This window comes from Festucalex cinctus, chromosome 16 (genome assembly GCF_051991245.1).
Source record: "Festucalex cinctus isolate MCC-2025b chromosome 16, RoL_Fcin_1.0, whole genome shotgun sequence".
NCBI lineage: Eukaryota > Metazoa > Chordata > Actinopteri > Syngnathiformes > Syngnathidae > Festucalex > Festucalex cinctus.
Window position 1 is genome coordinate 21,749,713 of NC_135426.1, and position 19,650 is coordinate 21,769,362.

Consider the following 19,650-nt stretch of genomic DNA (forward strand, 5'->3'; position numbering starts at 1 on the left):
TTTTACGTTTAAAAATTTTCTTGTTTTGTGCCAAAAAAAAAAAAAAAAAAGATTGTCCAAATCATGATTTCAAGCATTACTAAATTGTGATTAATATTGTCTTCATAATCGAGCAGCTCTAAATTAACTTCAAATTTTCTACTTAAGCTTCAAAAAGTAAACCCCTGTAAAGACTTCAATTATCATGTGCAGAATTCCACCTTAAAAATGAACATGTTCATATTACTCATGCTTTTTCTATTTCAATTTTTTCGAAAAATAACAAACAGCAAAAACAAAATAAACAAAAATTGTGTTAAAAAGCCGTAATCTCTGAGTGTCCAAACATTTGTGTCCAAAATGGTATATATGGGCTGCAAAAAGCTTGTAACAAACTGCAAAACAAAAAGTCAAAGCTGACGAACAGCTTCAATTAAATCCGTGCCACACCATAAACCGCGGCCAGACTCCGGCAAAAATTGTGATGGGCATCTAAATGGCGCCTGCAAGGCCGCGGTGGACCGTGCGAAACGCACAAACGTCAATTTTATTCAACAGTTCATCAGCCGCCTTAATGTAAAAAGAAAGATTTGCCCGCGCTTAAGTGGGTTTTAATGCGGGGGAGCAGAGTTGGCCTGCCTGGGTCTAGCTGATGAAGATTAGCTGACTTCTTCTATTAGGAAAGGCTGTCTGGTGCAGCCGGCTGAAGTGGCAAGACAATAACCGAGTGCTAATTGTGCGTAACCAGGTCTCCTGCCTTTTAGTATGCGCGACGTGTCTGGCGTGTGCGGATGCCGGCAACGTAGGGAGTAATGTTCTTTGTGTCTGATTGGGCTTCTTGTAACCTTCGCAAATGCAAACTCGATTGCGGTCACCTACCGCAGCGGACGTTTTTGTTGCGTTGAATTACAATATGTGGACACGGTGGGCGCAATGAAATGTAATATATACCCCACAGGCCACAATCAATTGAGAACGAATAAAGGGGTCTACTTTCATAAATATAGCAGTCAATGCTGATTGACACCGTCAAGGGTGATATTGACACTGTATAAAAACAAGTAAATACATATTTTGACTTCTTCACGGTGATAAAGCAGCTCCCTCTCAAAAACCTTTACAAAACATTTGGTAACTCAACAAACACTTTTTTCGATAACGTTTTCACATTCGTAATCATCAGGCAAACTATTGCGATTTAAAAGAAACGTAAAAACAAGAAAAGTGCCTCACTTATACATTTTCCATCATCCAACAATAAATAAAAATTAAAATAAAATTTCAAAAAAATAATAAAAAAATTGAAATCTTTCCACTCTGGAAAGCCCGGTTTCAAAAGCGATCGGTTTCAAGCTCCGAAAGCGCGTCGCTTTTGAAGCCGGGCTCCAGAGTTGACACACACCTCGGACGTTCCAATGTGGACACCATATGTGAGATACTTCTCCAGTGATGATGTAATTCTCGTGTGACTGCGCACAAACCGCCAGTCTGTCAACAACAATGGCGGATAGCCGTATATTACTGGATAGTCCATACACGCCCGTGCAAGCCGTTGAAGCGACAGGGCAGCCATCTTACTCCTCCCATCTCGCAAGCAAACTTCTGTTTAAACTACTTTGAAGACACCTTTTCTTTTTTTGCTTAGTTGCTATACCCCTGTTGTTTCTACCAAGTACTGTCAAAAAATGTATTCTAGGATCGTATGCCGAGAAACGTCTCTTGGGAGAAGTAATATGACGGCCTTGCGGCTTCAAACGTCTCGTCCTATCGGCTATTCAGATCAGAGGTTCGTCTTCCTCGCTGATTCTTCTTCTACGCTTTACGTTAACTCCCTTTGGCAGCGCTATAGCGCCACTCCAGACTTGGCATATATATTACAGCCGTTAAATGTCCTCGGCGTCTCCTTTTGGACACTCGCATGTCTTGAGACGGTTCTGTCTGTACAAGATTTGCTTGAGGAACGAAGCCGTCTTTGCTTCTGCGTAAACAGGGTCCTAGATTCCCCAAACCTTTGTATGATCAGTGATCAATTATGTAATTTAAGCATTTTATTAGTTTGGTTGAAAAATCAAGCTTTGATTTATTCAGTGTAAAATTACTTTATAAACCTACTGTTTCAAATTGTATACACTTATATTTAACATGGTTTTATAAACATTTGAGTATATTCATATTATATCCACCAGTTAACTTCTTATAATGTAATCTAAGAAACATTTTTCAACTTTTTCTTACCTTAACCACTCTATATTTGACAAAGAAAATCTTCAAAATCAGATGTCTCTCCTTTCTCAATTGTGGCCATCTTGCAAGGTCGCTGGAAAAGCCATCAGCTGGGTGATTACTGCCCTCTAATGGATTATCCGTGCAATGCATGTGCCAGATCATATATGTCGGGGTTTTAATAGGGAAAACAAAGAGTGCTCAAAATGTCTTGTAGTTAACTCATTCAGTCCCAGCCATTTTCACTGAAGCAACCCCTTTACTGGATTTTGACTGCTTTTGTGAGGCCCACAGAGTATTGTGTTCTATTACTATAAAACACAGAATTTACCAAAACAAAAATTTGCATCTCTTCTTTCACCAGGAAAAAAAAAAGGTCTATTTCTGTTTCCGTTTTGGAGCAATTAGTTTTAGAATATAGCGAAGTTTCATCACAAATCTGTTTAAAACAGTGGGGAAAAGAGTTTTTTGCAACATGGCTCGGTTTGATCTCTTATACTCTGCTGCCACCTGCTGGCTATATTTGTAATAACTACCATTGCTTCAAGCGTTTTCTTCAGTTCAGAGGCTGCATCAAAGCCTTCCGTTTGCTCTAGCATTAAAAAAAACGTATAAATACGTCTTTGGGAGCAAATGAGTTAATATGATACCTTTGGTGTTATTGGGATATTGTTGACTGAAAACCTCTGAGACAGTGTCAATTAAAAGTGTGCATTGTTGTCTTTGTAAAGACAGAACTGTGGTACAAGCTGTCACCTGCGACCAGGTTCAGGATTCAGGCGGACTGCCAGTAAATGAAGACTGATGGGACTGATGGCCGAATATGTATGGACGGAGAAGGGGCCCCTTCTTGCTTTGTCTAGCCTGAAACTCTACAGTAGTAGTACAAGATCATCATCTGCGGGTCCATCTGGGGCATCTCTCTGGTCACTTGTTAGAGTGATATATCTCCCGATGTTCAACTATCAGCAGCGGGGTTAGTACGCCTCAATCGTTCTTCCCCTAGCAGCCATTTGGCCGGACGCAGGTAGCGGCGGAGAGACGGCAGTTCAGCGCAGTTCAATCACTCACCTCTGATTGCAGAGCTGGCACGCGAAGCAGTCCAGGTGGTAGACGTTCTCTTTGGCTCTCATGACCATCTCGAAGGCTGGAATTAGCTTGCTGCAGGCTGCGCAGTTCCCCGTCACGCCAAACAACCTGCGCCGCATAGAACGCCGAATATTAGTGTCCACAGAACTGCAAGTTTGGGAGTCCCGCGCTTTCAAGACAGACGAGAAATGGGCAAAGTCGTGATTTCATTTCAGATCAAGGATTATTATGGCGTGAGACCCATAGTAACCATTCTTAGTGCTCACCGAGTCTTGATGACTGCATAAGCCCAAGGAGGCGTTGATAGTGTGAGCGTTAGCTTGCTGTGCCTCAAATAAATCGCACCTTCAGCACATCAAAGCTTTTCACTTGGGGTGGATGTTTGGCATTTCCGCAACACCAAAAGAAACACACCAGAAGTGACGGGGACTCGTATACAAAGCAATACGACGACGATGAATTTCTGTTAATACTTATGACATTTAAGAATGAGAAGAATCTGAGACATAGCAGTAACTTTTCACCTTTATGTCAACTAATTTTTATTGCCATATGAAAAAGAACTGATTGAACTGACCAAAAAATAAAAATATATATCAAATCAAGAGCACACCTTCGCATTTATAGACTGACGCTGTATATATTACATTTTATGATACCCATTTTCTATCTCACTTATTTTGTTCAGGGTCATCATCAAAGTGGGAATTGAATTTGCGATCAATTCAAGCGAATCCGCCGCGCCGCTTTATATGCGGGGTCATGATGGAGTTCGAACAAAAAACGTGAACTTTGAGAATCACTCATCAAACGTTGCCGCTTCCGCTGATGCAATTACAGTGGCACCTCGAGATAAATCATCCCGTGACCTCGTTTGTAACACAAAACATCTTTTCCCAATTAAAATTTATTCCCTCACAAAACACTGGCAAACGTATGTTTTATACACTCCGTTTTCGATAAATAGGCGCAGCTTCAAATAAGTGACTGTATCTGTATGGTGTCAATAAAGTGCTACATAAGCACACTCATATTTATAATTTACCTTTTTAATCAAATTGGATTATTCATTTGTTAATGTGAACATGAACAGCAAACGAGTCCAAACGTATTGTCGTACCCGTACACGTGTAAAAATACCCGTTGCTTCAAGAACACCGCCACACTTTTGCTTTTCGTTAGTTCATTTATTATGTTCTGTATTGTTTGTTAAGCTATACTGACTTAAATATAACAAAATGGTTGTTTTGAACACACGACGTGATACTCTTTGTTTTGACAAACGGAGACTTACCAAAAGTGTAAACTACCTGACCTGCTGGTATAGACTAGTATCGGTAAAGCAAGAAAAAAAAAAGCTGGATCGGGCTTGGCCAATACATTAAAAATAAAAAAAATTGCAGGGCCACAGCTTGTGCCATTGAAATAGATGGGACATGGCTTCCACCACTGCCCAGGGAGGACCCTATTATTTCTCTGCCTGCTCCAGGGACTTTAATGGGAGTATTCATTAGGGATTCAGGGCTGTTACTACACAGCGACCTAGACCAGGCTACAAGGGAGGAAAGAATCTGATAACGAAATCATATAACAAAATAACCTATTAAGCAGACTTCTTGGGGCACTTTTAGCCATCGTTGTTAAAATGATAAAACGGCATGCCACTCTCTGAGTCTGTAAGAGATCGCAATCTGATAAATGATCTCGGGGCTTGGGATATGCAGGGTTGTTTATTAACCTTCAGAAAGTATGTTTCCCAGAGGCACAGGAAGCAGATAGATTGCGCCCTCATGAATACCTCCAGAATTAAGGGCCACTGTCAACACACCTTGAGACAATGAAGGATATTGCTCGGAACGTGGTCGCTAGGTGAAAACAAAAGAAAGCCACTTCCATGGATTATTACTGACTTAATTAAAAGAATTATGCCTCCTCCTTTGAGCCCTCTAAATTTAGATATGTCTGCGTTATCTCGTCCTTTTTTTTTTTTTTAATCCTTTCCTGCACAAATGCGTATCGCCGAAAGGCGCTCGTGTGAATTCGATGAAATGATGACTTCTCTCCTTACAAAGAACGGTAATTGATCTAAAAAAAAAAAAAAAAAACAAGAAAGAGCCCGATATGATAGATTTAGTGCAAGATAATGAGCACGTGTGCCGGAGCCTAACAGCGGCACTTTGTATTGCGGCTTTCGACAAAGTCACAGCGAGACGCCGCTTACTCTGCAGGGGTGAATGTCCTTGTCTTCCACTAACCCGAATCATTTTCAGATAGCTTGCTCTCAAGGCTCCCGCATTATAAATGATGGAAGGTATTCGCGTAAGAAAAAAAAAAAAAATGAATGTGAAAAAACGTTATAAGCTTTCTGCCTGTCGGATTGAATCAAAACGGTGTTCTGTTTCACCGTTTCATTTGCGCTCGTCTGTCCTGAAATTCGGCCGGCCCGCTCACTACTTTGCTTTCAAAGATTCTCGATCGACGTCCTTGTGCCCGTTACTATTCCCCGTTGTGTCTACCGCTGCAATCAATAACAAAAGACTCCGACTTTGCGCCGGAATCCGTTTCTTGTTGAAGTTACAGCCTTAAAAAAAAAAAACACACACACACACACACAGACACAAAGAAACTTTACTTGGAGGTCAGACTGCTTGAAAATGATTAGAAAATTGCTCAATAATGGTAACACAAGGTAAGACGTTTGAAGTAGCATATTTACTGAAATTCCAACATCTACGCGTCTGCTCTGTTCCTCACTTGACACAATGCCTCCAGGTTAAGTGGTCCTCTAACTTTTTACACCAAGTAGGCCTACCACCTGAAAAAAAAAATTACTTTGCTCTCCAAGTGCCACCATAGCAACCAACAAAGGCCAAAGTTTTCATCAAAAAAACGAGACCTTGAAAGTGTATTCAGCATTACTGTTAATTCAAATGTATTGTCCATAAGTTCTTTAAAGTTAATTACAGATGAAATGAACTTAAAAAGTAAAAAAAAAAAAAAAAAAAAAAAAAAATCCTACCTGGTACACATTTCTTTAACATCAAACCAACACCAAAAATGAATGGATGAATATTTTTGATGCATATACTTAAAAAGTGACAAAGAACATAAAACTCTATAATACTACTCTACTTTGGTCTTTTAGTGTAAAACAACTCATAGATATTGGTGCATTTGTGTGTGCGCGCATATGTGCGCGTATGCGCGTGCGTGCAAATACGTGTACATTTATACTCATTAATTCACCTAAAACCTAATAAAAATCCCATTACCCTTCACCTTAACCGGATACTTCAGAGTCTCGCCAGAGTCGTGAGGTTCAGATGGTCAGGAGACCAGAGGAAAGGTCAAAGAAAAGAAAGATAAATCAAAGTGAAATCCAGCACCAACTAAAACACCTCCTGCCATCCACATGGTTACAAAACCAGAGTCTTACGCCAACCCCAGAAACCTCTAAATTCCAACAAATTAAAGAGATCTCAACAGACCAGAGGAAAAACTCAAGTAGGAAGGAGGGAAGGATAGACGAGGCAGAGTGAGATCCACAGAAACCAGCACATCCAGTCCATCAAAGTGAAAATCCAGCACCAACTGAACACCTCCTGCCATCATTTTAACACATTCACTGCCAGTCTAGCAAAAAAAAAATTGACATTGACGTCTTTTTCCGTCAATGGCAGTGAATGAGTTAAGCCTTGACTCTGCAGCAGAGAAAATAAATCTTTGATAATGTTTTCCAGCCTGTGAGCAGCATTTTTCTTGCGTCTGTGATGAATGTGCTTATTGGAAGAAAAAAAAAAAAAAAAACTCATTGAAAAGAAAATGAGAAGCCCCAAAGACCCCCCAGGTTCCTAACCAGACCTCCTGGCTGCTTCTCATCCACTTGTTTGCTGCATAATTCATTTGCTACCTATGTGCTACATTAACCAACTGCCGTTAAATGATTCAACGTCGCCTCCCGGCGTGTTCTCGCTTCCGGGGACAACACATACATTTGCTTCTCCAATCAAACCATATTTTCTCCCCCTCCCAAGCAGCTGAGCGGCGGCAACAAGAGAGCCTGACGACCATCTTTTTTTTTTTGGGACGGCGACGGCGGCATCAAAGCGGCGGGGACGCGGGGAAAGGCCTGCCTCGCCCTGCGGGGAGGGAAGACGGATGGGATCGTACCTGCCACTCGTCTTTCGCCGCTCTGCCAGTTTGATGTCACCGACGCTAATGGCTCTCAGGGGAGGAGGCAAATTAAGCGCGGTTTTGCCCGTAATGAATTCAAAGGCGCCAGCTCGCACGCAATCGGAGGATGACGGCTTAGGACGCCTCGTGCGTCCGGGACCCGAAGCCTGCGATTCGATACGTTTAGCCCCCCGCGTTATAATTGGTGATAAATAAATACGTTTCTCATGGCCGTCTCTCTTATTCTAACAGCTGCCTGTTATGTCTCCGGGGCTGTGGGATAACAATGTAAAACAGCGGGCTTGACATACACTTAATATCCACAGCTGACAAGACAGCATGTATATTTAAAGGGGTTGGAGATACGGCCCCAAATTAAAATTCATGCCTTGCGCAAATCTGAATTTGAAAGGGTATTGATGCAGTCAGTGCTCAATACACTCGTATTGTCGGTCAGAAGGCGTTGACTGTGTATTAGGGCCCGGTACGGCTCAGTGGTACCTATTTGATGAGTGGAAAGAGAGGGAACAAAAAAAAACAACAGATACCAATTAAATTATTCCACAAGGGTTTAGCCCAGTGGACCCCAAAACCCGATCGCACTCGACTCCTTTGGCGAATGCACAAGTGGTGTCGTGCCAAATGGATTGTTTCAGCTTTGGCGAACAAAACGCGTCGAAAATATGTCGACTCCCCTGCTCGTTACTGCGGCGTAGTAAATGACGTACCTGACAATGGAATATGTTTATCCGTTGGCCTTGACAAAACAAAAAAAAAACACAAAAATTCTGTCTTTACAAAGGTAACTAGATGTGCAGGCCTCCGCCAAGGTGAAAAGATCGAAATTTGCATGTCAATGCAAAGAATTCATGCCAAACAAAAGGTGTTGAAATTGTTATGTATAAAACTGAAAGTACGTATAGTCATTTGGAGAAAAGTATAGAAATGTACTTTGCCAACTCTCAAGTTAGGAAATCATAACGAAAACGACACTAGTCACTTCTTGGCAGAGGTAAGACGGCACTCAAACTAAAACTCAACAATCGCAAACTAAACAAAGACACATTTATTTAAACTTTGCCTTAACGTCTGCTAGCTTAATGCTAACACATAATAAACATCACAGACGGATAACAGATCGGTATATTAGAGACAGACAGACAATTATTCATCCTTTGAGGAATATATAAAGCAATTAACAATGAAACATATCAATTGAATAATTATTTTGACAAATATCGGCCTTTTTATGAATATGAAAGCCGATAAAGATGGTATCTCACTGAGCAGTTAATGCTTGAAACCTTTTACAAACCCTGACAAAAAACAAACAAAATTAGCGACGTTCTCATGCAGTGAGATACAGGAAATTTTTCATTTATGAACTTATTTAAATTTCCATTTCATAAAAAAAAAAAAAAAAAAAAATGATGCTGACACTGGGAACTCCCAACACTTTTTATTTAAAAAAATAAAATTAATAAAATAAATTAAGAAATTATGTTGAAATTTTGGAAAACGTAATTTACAGTGGAAAACTTTTGGGAACTATTGACTTGCTTAGTTTTTAAATTTAATTTAAAGACACGTGCTGCTGACTTTGGAAGCTCCCTGCCATTTTTATTATAAAAAATTGACACCTTTATTTAAAAATTATGTTTATATATATGTATTTTTTTTATATAATATCCATCCATTTTCTTGACCGCTTATTCCTCACAAGGGTTGCGGGGGGTGCTGGAGCCTATCTCAGCTGGCTTTGGGCAGTAGGCGGGGTACACCCCCCCGGACTGGTTGCCAGCCAATAGACGAACAACCATCCAAACTCACAAGCACAGCTAGGGACAATTCGTAGCGCCCAATCGACTTGCCATGCATGTCTTTGGAATGTGGGAGGAGACCGGAGTACCCAGAGAAGACCCACGCAGGCACGGGGGAGAACATGCAAACTCCACCCAGGAAGGCCGGAGGCTGGACTCGAACCCGAGTCCTCAGAACTGGGAGGCGGACGTGCTAACCATTCTTCACCGCGCCGCCCTTTTAAATAATAATTAATTTTTTTGTTTTTGACGCAAATATTTTCTCATCGGCTTGAAATATCGGTTATGGGGCTCTGAAAAAAAACAAAACATATCGGTCTATCACTAAATTATTTACATGATTTTGTCAAATAAACCCGACCACTTGACAACATTACTATTCGTATTAGTATTATTGTGAGGGTGCGTTCCAGTAGCCATTTAAAATTCCAGCTGCGACGTCCCGCCTCTTCCACCTCCCCCCGATCTTCATCTCGGCCGTCCCTCCCACCACTTGAATTGCCCCAGCCTCGGCACGCATTCATCAGCTGCCGGATTAGAATTTGTTTCCTCACAAACCATTGATCATCGGCCTATTACTAGGCAAATGACAGTTAATTACCCACTACATTAACCACTGGGACCCGGGGACCGACTCGCCGTGCCATCAGTCAACATGATGAATGTGGCAAGTTCAGTAATGCATGGCCATTCCCTCGTCCGCCTGCCACGCCGAGAACAACCCCGGGATCTCACTTCCAGGCACCCAAGGAAAATCTATGGTAATCTGCATAATTACAGGCTCAGGGTTAATAACAGACAAATGATTTGTTGCGTCTCAACATGGGCTGCTTTTTTTCTTTTCTTTTTTTTTTTAATGGGATTGCGCTTAGTCCGTTTGCTGATGCGGCCTGTCCGTAACTGCAAATTTACTCACAGGGAGTTTGTGGAATGAATTCCAATGATACCACGGTGCCCGGTTTTATAATATAGCCGCAAAGTAAAGAAAGTTACAACAGGGCGGGTAAGGACGGGGGAGGGGAGACGGTTAAAAGTGGCAGATGTAATCAGACTCTCGCGTTCTTCAATTTAATAGCCCCGGCCTGTGTGATTGTCAGTGATTAAACAACGTTTCGGGGGCAAAATTATTTCAATTACCGTGGCCGTGACCTGGGAATTGTCGGCGGGATAAGATTTTCTTCCTCGAGTGCCCCGACTTGCCTGGCTGCCAGCCTCTATCAGTTCTCATCTGCACCTGGACTCTGATATCCTAATGATGAATTATGGGCCGCTTTGCGGGAGTATACAACGCAACGTTCCCCCAGTAACTGTCAGTTGGGCGAGACGCCACAGAGCGCCACCTAATTAGCTCCCGTTATAACCTCTGCCGAGAGGTTTAACAACATCTGCTTTTCTACATGAAGCAACTTTGAGAAGATAAGCCATACGTGCAAGGTCACGTTCTTTGGTACTTTGAGTATTCACCGTGTGGATCGATAAATCGCTGCTTTTGCAACCTAATGCATACGCGCAGGCCCAGATTAGTAATCTGGATATTCTGGACATTTTTCGCTGGGCCGGTGTTGTTTTGAGTCGCACATTAATCATCCTTCGGCATGCGTTTTTGTTATAAAATCAGCAATAAGAGTGAATTTCCAACACACTGAGATATAGGCCATTATATTATATTTAACATTGACAGAAAAATGAGCAAAATGAGTGCGTTAATTTTGAGTTAATTCATTCACACCACACTTTTTTTTACGCACTATTATTGACCGCCCCTTACTTGGAAAGCCTGTACTGGGGCAATTCCAGTCGCGACGCAGCAGACACGTCCACGTCAAAATTTAGCAGTAATAAATGTAATAATAATTCATATATTTATGGAGACTGGGGTCAAGTTGTATTTTATAATTTTAAAAAAAAAAAAAATTTCACACATTACGTCATGTGTAATAAGAAAAATAATGCACTGAGCTGTCACCAATGTCTTACAAATGCAATTATGCCATCTAGTGGCATTTTTTTTAATAGTACAGTACACCTTTTTAATTTTAACTCACTTGTGAAATTACTGAATCAATGACTAAAACATGCAGCCATAGTTTATTAATTTAAAATTTCCCCCACTTTTACGTTATGTAAAAAAAATGTACATTTAGAAGAGATATCAAATTTGCGATTAATCATGAGTTAACTCGTGAGTCATGCGATTAATCACAATTAAAAAATTTAATCAGCTGACACCCCAATTTAATACATGACAATAAACACCACAACTGTAACTATATTACACCCTGTCTATGAAAAAATAACACATCAAAAAGGCATAAAACAGTCACAAGTGGTACTTTTAACAGCAACAAAGCATGTTGGAAAAGCCAAAGTTAGCATCAGTCCGTTCAAGTAGTGCAACCGGAAGTGGTGTGAATAGTACGCAAACAAGACCACAAACAGGAAGTGACGTTAGCTGCCATATGCTGCATCTTAACAGTGTTAGATAAATCTGTCTTATTATGGATTAAGTGTCTTAGCTCATCTTCTGTCCACTTACTTATTGGACCTTTTTTGTTGTTGTCTTTGTTAAAATAAATGTCAGCAAATTATTTTCTAATACTACTCGATTGCTTTTGTAAACGAGCCCCACTTTGTCCACAGCCATGTTGTTCGTGCAAAGCAGTGCACATCAGCATGGCATGAAAGTGTTTGGAAATACAGACGCCAAAATATTCATCGTGACAAATAAACTCAATTTACTCAATCGATTATATCGCCCAACCCTACTTTAGGATACCAAATTAGTTTTCTACACTGTGAGCGCTATTTGTTTTGAAATTCATCTCCCATCAATAGTGTCCGAAAAGGGAAACAACTCAGCTCAAATCAAACGGAGAAAAAAAAACGGTTTTGGCAGAGCCCCTTCCCAGGTCCATTTTGAGGACGACTAAATGAAAGATTCCGACCAGATGTGTCGTTCGATAGGCACTCTCCCAGCGCCAGCCCACCTGCTATACCACGCCGGGTGCCAGATAGTGGCACACGCAAGCCCCGCAATTATCTGCACCAAACATGCACAGTCCCATGAGTCATTGCTCTTCACAGCTAATTTAACTAATCTCCACTGGAGGGGATGATCCAAAAGAATAATGCATCCAGGGGACTGAACAAGTAAGCATTTTAGTCCAATTGGAAATATTGGCGGCGGGGCCCGCACAAAGACAAACGGTGGAGAAAAGTGGCAAGATTATAATAAAGGTGGTTTTAGATTTGGAGTTTTGTAGACAAAAACAGCAAAACAAAACAAAAGTCACAAAGCAATATGATGTATCACTAATAGCTCTAAGACAGGGTGTCAAACTCATGTTAGCTCAGGAGGAAAATATATTACCAAGTGGACCGCGTCTGTAAAATAACGGTATATAACGATTGCCGTCATTTATACGCAGATTTTCGTTATTTTGTGTACCAGCCCTAAAGCTCAACTGTCATCATATTGTTCCGAAAAATAAATGCAAAAGCAAAAGCAAATGGGACGCGGCAACACTTACGCCTGTATGAGTTACCTGCTTTGCATATATATATATATATATATATAATTCCCAGAATGCATTGCATGGCACAGTTAATGACATTATAAGCACGTTAATCCTTGTCATATGTATTTGTGTAATTTGTGTCATATTTAACAAGTTTATGTTGGTCTATGATTTAAAATAATAACAATAATAATAATAATATTAATAATAGTAATAATAATAAAACAAACCGCAACTTTAAGTTGTGTGTAAAATAATGTCATCCGGGACCATTCCCCCGTACAAGTTGCATTGCTCATCTGAGGACTGCTTGTGAACGTACAAATTTATTATGTTTTGATTGTGGACGGCTGATTAATTAGTCCGACTTTACAATTTATTTTATTTTTTTTTCTTTACAAAATCATCTCGGGGGCGGGATCAATCCCCTTTGCGGGCCGGATCCGGCCCGCGGGCCGTATGTTTGACACCCCTGTTCTAAAACCTCTGAAAAAGTTTGGGTGATGATGATGACTATTTTAATCAATGACAGCGTAAGAAATTTAGAGTCTTAAATCAACATAATGTGCTTATTTCTAAAATGTGCGAGAAAGCCAGGCGGGAACGTAAGTAATGGTTTGAAAGAAACATTTTTGGGTGGTAAAATCTAAATTCATGAATTGTTTTCTCACAGTGAAAAGCATTTATGGGAACATGTTGACGTGAATGCAGCTTTGCAGTGAGGCAGCCGGAAAAAAAAAAAAAAAGTTCCCTCAGAGAACTTCAATGGACGGCTTTCCCCTCAAATTAATTACGGCCGCACTTCAAACGCACCCTAAATGATATTGCCGTCGAGGGCCCGCCATTTTATTCCGTCAGATGGCATTCCTTCCGTGCTTTCGGGAACCAAAACAAAAGGAGCCACTCTTGACCTCGGCTAAACAAAACGTAACCCCGCCCCCCTCTCACCGGGACAATTAAATGGGGGGTGAAAACAGACCCTCCAATGTGTGTGCGCGTGACCCTCCTTCAGACACAATCACCGGCGCCCAGTTTAACCCCGCAGCACTTTCAGATTACACGTGAAAAGCCCGGAGTAATTACAGGAAATTCACATTCGCACATTTGTGAGCCGGGCGCATTATTGGCGAGGTAATTGCTTGGCGTGTGAAGTGAGTGGCCGAGTCGGGGAGGGGGTTAATGGTAGGCAAGCTGTAAAGCTACAACATTTAAAGAGTACTTTGCCAGCTTTGCCAGAGTTGAACATCTAAAAAGCATCTCATTAAAAGTGTGAGTCAGAAAGAGCGGAAGGAAACATTTTCATTTGTCTTACACTGTAAGACAAACCCGAGTATAAAAGAAATGGTTGTAGAATTAACATGGTGGAGAAAGCGTTTAAAAAAAGTTGCTGCAAATAGGCCAAATTTTGTCTGTAAATACAGTGAAAAAACGAAGAAGGAAAATGTTTTGGTAATTCGTAATAGTAATTTGTCAGAGGGAGCAAATAATGTTTTGAAATAAACATTTTCTGACAGAAATGAACATTAGCGCTATCGCTAGCACAGCAGGAAGTGTGTCAAGTAGCGATGTCACGATAAGGGCAATATCGTGATATTAAAACTGCCACAATATCGTCATCGTCATGTTCACAATAATTAAAAGGAACACATCTGATAAAAAAAAAAAGTCAGGTTGATTTCCATTTGTGCAGTTCTAGCACCCTCTAGTGGCTAGTTTATTAGTGCAATTTAATTTTCATTCGGGATGTTTTGGCCTTCTATGTTTAAAATCTACGCTAATTGTCAGATGAAGGGGAACCGAATTTGCTTGTGAAGCGATCAATGTGTGCTTGCATTACCAAGTAAGTGCCTCAATATTGTTATTAGCGATTATAGGTGGTTTATATGCATTGCTGTTATGTACAAAAGCACAATATTGTGCTTTTTTTTTTTACTATGAGCTCTCTTTTTTACAATATTGTGATCTTTTTTAAATATCGCCAACGCCACCAGATTCTCTCGGACTGATTGACATGATTAACGTGCATCGGAATCCAAAAATATTCCCACTGTTGCCATCAACTGGATTGTCGTAGCTGTCCATAGCAATCTCTTTACTTTCATTCAATTTTGTTATCGTCCCATCAGCAACTCGACAGGGGGAAGTACCCAAGTATGGCCTGTCAGAAAGGTCAACTTTTTTCTTTTTCCACCACGTTCATGCAATTGTCTCCATTTTACATTTCATAATTTGAGGTCGGGTTCTCTTTTGGAAGAATCGCCAATCACAATGAAACATGACGACAATGACGGATACGTTTAAGTGACTCATACAGAAATGTTATTCACCGTAATGTGACAATGAAGCAAGAAGGCTGCCTCACCGCACACCTTTCCAACAGCTTACGATTAAGTGGGAAAAAAAACCTTCCCGATAAGGCAACAATGTGTGCGAGCCAAGCAAGCTGCGAAACAAAGGCGATGTCGCTAATGAACGGACACGGTGGAATGCCAATTAAATTAATGAGATCATAGAAAGCCTCGCAGGTTTGGCCGAAATATGTGAAACCATTAAAGTCTGTGCGGCTCTCGGGAGGACTGAGGTAGACCAGCTTTTAATTGTTTGTCTTCAGATAAGCACGTTGTCCTTTTGGAAAAGTGAAGGGTGAATTGTGCTTTGGTGTGAATTGTTTGACAATGACTTTCTGTGCATTTCTTTTCTTAAACATATGGAAGAGAATACAGGAATAGACAACTAGCTGAGAGTCCAGTAGAAAAACTCAGCATTGAATTCATAAAATTTATAATATGATTGAATTTGTGCATAAAGAATTCACATGGTGTTCCACAGGGGTCAATTCTGGGTCCTCTACTGTTTTCTTCTATCTGCTGCCCCTGGGTTCCATCTTAAGAAAATTTGTTCAAAAGTGCTCTACAAATATAGAGTTGAGATGAGTAATGGCGGTTTAGTCAGTGTCCTAACTGCATGATTTGCAATTGTGATTTGCAATGCCAAGTTGAGCACAACTAACTTCCCAGCAACACTAAAGTAACACTTAACTCATTTGCTCCCAATAACGTGTAAATACGGGTTTTTTTTATGTTGTAAGTGTCCCAAAGACGTATTTAGACGTTTTTTTGTTTTGTTTTTTGTTTATGCTAGAACATACAGAAGGCTAGGATGCAGCCTCTCAACTGCAAAGAACGGTTGCAGAAATGGTAGTTATTACACAAACGGCCAGCAGGTGGCAGCAGAGCAAAGGAGATCAATCAGGGCCATCTAGAAAAAAAGCTCAATTACTTACAATTTTGAATAGATTCGTGAAAACTGAAGAAACTTAGCTCTCTTCTAATGCTAATTGCTGCAAAACGGAAATAGATAGAAATACACTTTTTTTCCCTGATGAAAGAAGAGACTTTAATCTTTCTTCCGGTAGGTTCCATGTTTTTATAGCAATAGAACACAATATTCTGTGGGCCTTGAAAAATCAGTCAGAATCCAGGAAAACAGCTGGGAGCGAACGGGATTGCCAAATGTGAAAATGGCGGCGAGTGAATGTTAATTAAGCCGCATAGAGATGGGGATACAAGAACAACACTTTCTGAATTCAAGGTGAAGAGAGACAGATTTAATAAACAAATGGGCTTTCATTTGTATAGCACTTCAGCAATGTTTCCTCATTTTACCTACTGATGACGCAACACCAGGAGCATCTGTGGGTTCACCATCTTGCTCAAGGACACTTCGACATAGTCACCATGGCCACGGATCGAACCCAGAAGCGCTACAATGGGAGATTACTACTCTACCACTGAGCCATGCCGCCCACAGATTAACATTCGTGTTCACGGCTGGTTCGCGTTGAAAGTGTTGACATGGTCGGATGGTTTCCAAAGCTCTAAATCTCGTCCGACCTGTCCCGCCCATTGATCAAGTCTCCACCGGTGGAGGGGTGGCTGCGAAATCACAGGACCGACATTTGAACACCGCTGAGCGTCCCTCTGATTGCCTATTTACCATTTCGCAGATTAAAAGCGGCCGGAAAACTGGCATAGGGCGCAATCAATGCAGCAGTCGTCACTGGCGTGTCCTTCCAGCCTCACAAACACAACACTTCAACAAGCGGCAGGCATGACCTCAGCACTACAATTGATTCTTTCAAACCTCCTCAAAAGAAATCCCCAATAATGAGTCTGTGAATTATTTTCACTTGAGAGACTTTCATTTTCATCATGTTTGTTGACTCTGTTATATCAACTCAACTGCATTCGCGGTCATAGATACAGTAAGTCTTCTATCGAGTGACGTAACGCCAATGTTGTCAGGTGACCTAATGAAGTTGTTAATTCCTTTGTCGAGTGACTTGTTTGTCAATGTGGCCCAGCCAAGGGCAAAGCGGTGTGTAGCATTAGCATTCTTGTCTTTCTTTTTTGGCATCCTCATGAATAAATCAGCCTGTTAAAATTGCCACATTTACATCTCATTTCACACGAGCGTAGCGCGGCAACGGGGACCGGCTCGACTCGGTTAAGCAAAGCGGACTCCTCCATTGTGGAGCGCGTTATCTGCGATATTCAGGTTTTTACAAAGCCTCACGCGACTCCAATCTGGAGTGCGCCGTTATCGCCGAAGAAAGAGCAACATCAAAAACATCATATTGCGTCCTCAAAGCCGCCACGATGAAAACAAAAATAGCCCGATAAAGGCGTCTCCCCGACAAGTCGGCGTAGAATAAACTTACCGAGTGCCTGATCACTAGATCTGGCAAAACGTGCGGCGAGGAAGGTTGTAGCGGGATGACGGTTGGGCATTGGGGGGGGGGGGGGGGGGGGGATGCACAATAGTGTCTGGCAGTTCCGCTAGGCCGCCCACTAATTGAGAAGTCGCTCAGGGGTTCAGCACAGGTCTCACAGCCCTGCCTAAACCATTCAAATAACGCCTGTAAGTGGGGCTGACACCAACCAATCAGCAATTTGCAATGCTGTTTTCCACAGTTGTGCGCCCGTCTCCCCGCTTTCACCCCCCCCGCGCCGTTTCAACAGCTGCAGCCGGCTACCGTCACTGCGGTTAGCACTCGTCTCGGTGTCTTCCTCTGCCCACACCCCTACTTCATCTCCATAAAGGCCTCATTAACCAGGGGTGACACACGAGGCCTCAGCACATCCACGCACGCACACACACCACTACGTCGACGCACATTACCACACTAATTGCCGGCAAACCGAACCGACTGACTCGCGGATCAGGTTCCACCGCTCCCGCACTTCCATAATGGGGCTCGACTCCTGCTCGCACACTTCCACTAACAATACGAGACTTCGAGGTCAGGTGACCTTCTTAATGTGGAACATCACCTCTGACATCGGCACGGATGTCAGAATGGACATACAAAAAAAAAGAAAAAAGATAAAGGTCTTCTTTTTCCATTTTTTCATCATTTACCGGTTTTTGCTAGCTACTTGATATTAGCCCTTAAAAAAAAAAAAAAAAAAAAAAAAAAAAAAAAAAATGTTTTTTTTCTCCATACACATTATACCAGGGGTGTCCAAACTTTTCCGTTTGAGGGCCACATACAGGAAATCAGAAGGACGCAAGGGCCACGTAATGTTATGAAGAGAAATTGTGTTTCGTCATAAAACAAAGTACTAATAATGTATTTGTGCTTTTGCATATCTAGAAAGAAAGTATAAAAACCAATTTATTCTTAAAAGTGACACCTATTTTTTTGACACCCTCCTTTCTGACTTTGACCATCTCTAAGCTTTATTTATTTATGTATTTATTTATTTTATTTATTTATTTTAACTATGTCAAATGCCAATTTTAGTATATGTCGTGGACCACTGAAAAATAGATGGCGGGCCGCAAATGGGCCCCGGGCAGTAGTTTGGACGCCGCTGCATTATACCATAATTATATTACAGCCCCCCCACCCTAAAAAAATAAATAAATAAAAAATAAAAAAATTGCAATAAATAAATAAGTACAAATTGCCTGATTTTTTGTTTTCTTGTTTTCTCTCAATTGTAAAGTTAAACACTTAAGGACAAAGTGTTACGTATCCCAAAAGCGTAGACACAAATAAGATTTTAACACTTTATTCGCATAACATCGAGAGGCGTAGAACAAACTTGACTCGACGAGAAACAACGAGAATGCATCATGAATCACGAGACGCCAATCCCCCTTGGGGCTGTGGAGATGCACCGAGGAACAGAGGTAATAATCTGACAATCACACACTTCTCAATTTGGCTTAAATAGACAGTGAGTTCATCGGATTGGCTTTGGCTAGACATGTGGGTAACAGGACTGACATGGAATCATCTGATTGGCTGTTGACCAAGTAAAGAGATTAAAGCTTCTTGACATCACATAGCGTTTTTTCCAGTTGAAACCAGATGATGGTTAGATCAGTTCAAAACAGACACTTGACCTCACGGTCATGACCCAAACATCACCCTGGCATGACCCAGTCATGACAGAAAGTATTGTCAAACAGTATACGTTCTGCCTGTAATTCATAACGGGACTGCTGCAAGCATTATTAATCAACTGATTAATCGTTTATCGCTATTTTATTGTGCCGAATAGCAGACTCGGCATCGGCCTAAAAAAAAAAAAAATCCATATTGTCCATATTGGTTGGGCCTTAGTTTTTACATGCTGAGCTGCACTGTAAGCGATGCATTACAATTAGACTAGTGGATTTATGTTTGCCAAATTATACGGTTTGGCTGTTGACATATAACACGGTCGTATCTGGGCAAGATCTAACTGAGGAAGGCTCTATCAAGAACATAGCCAGTGTGTGAATGGAGGGTCAGAAGAACCTGATCTGGTATCAACCCTTAAGAAAGCCGTCACAAA

General features: G+C 41.2%; 1 protein-coding gene across 1 annotated transcript in view; it reads right to left on the reverse strand.

The window, feature by feature from the left end:
- LOC144004125 (LIM domain only protein 3) overlaps positions 1 to 19,650 on the reverse strand; it is a 43,802-nt gene that overhangs the window by 8,706 nt on the left and 15,446 nt on the right. Inside the window, exon 2 of the mRNA XM_077501086.1 lies at positions 3,274 to 3,399. Within this exon, the coding sequence (XP_077357212.1) occupies positions 3,274 to 3,399 (126 nt within the window). The remainder of the gene's footprint in view (positions 1 to 3,273; positions 3,400 to 19,650) is intronic.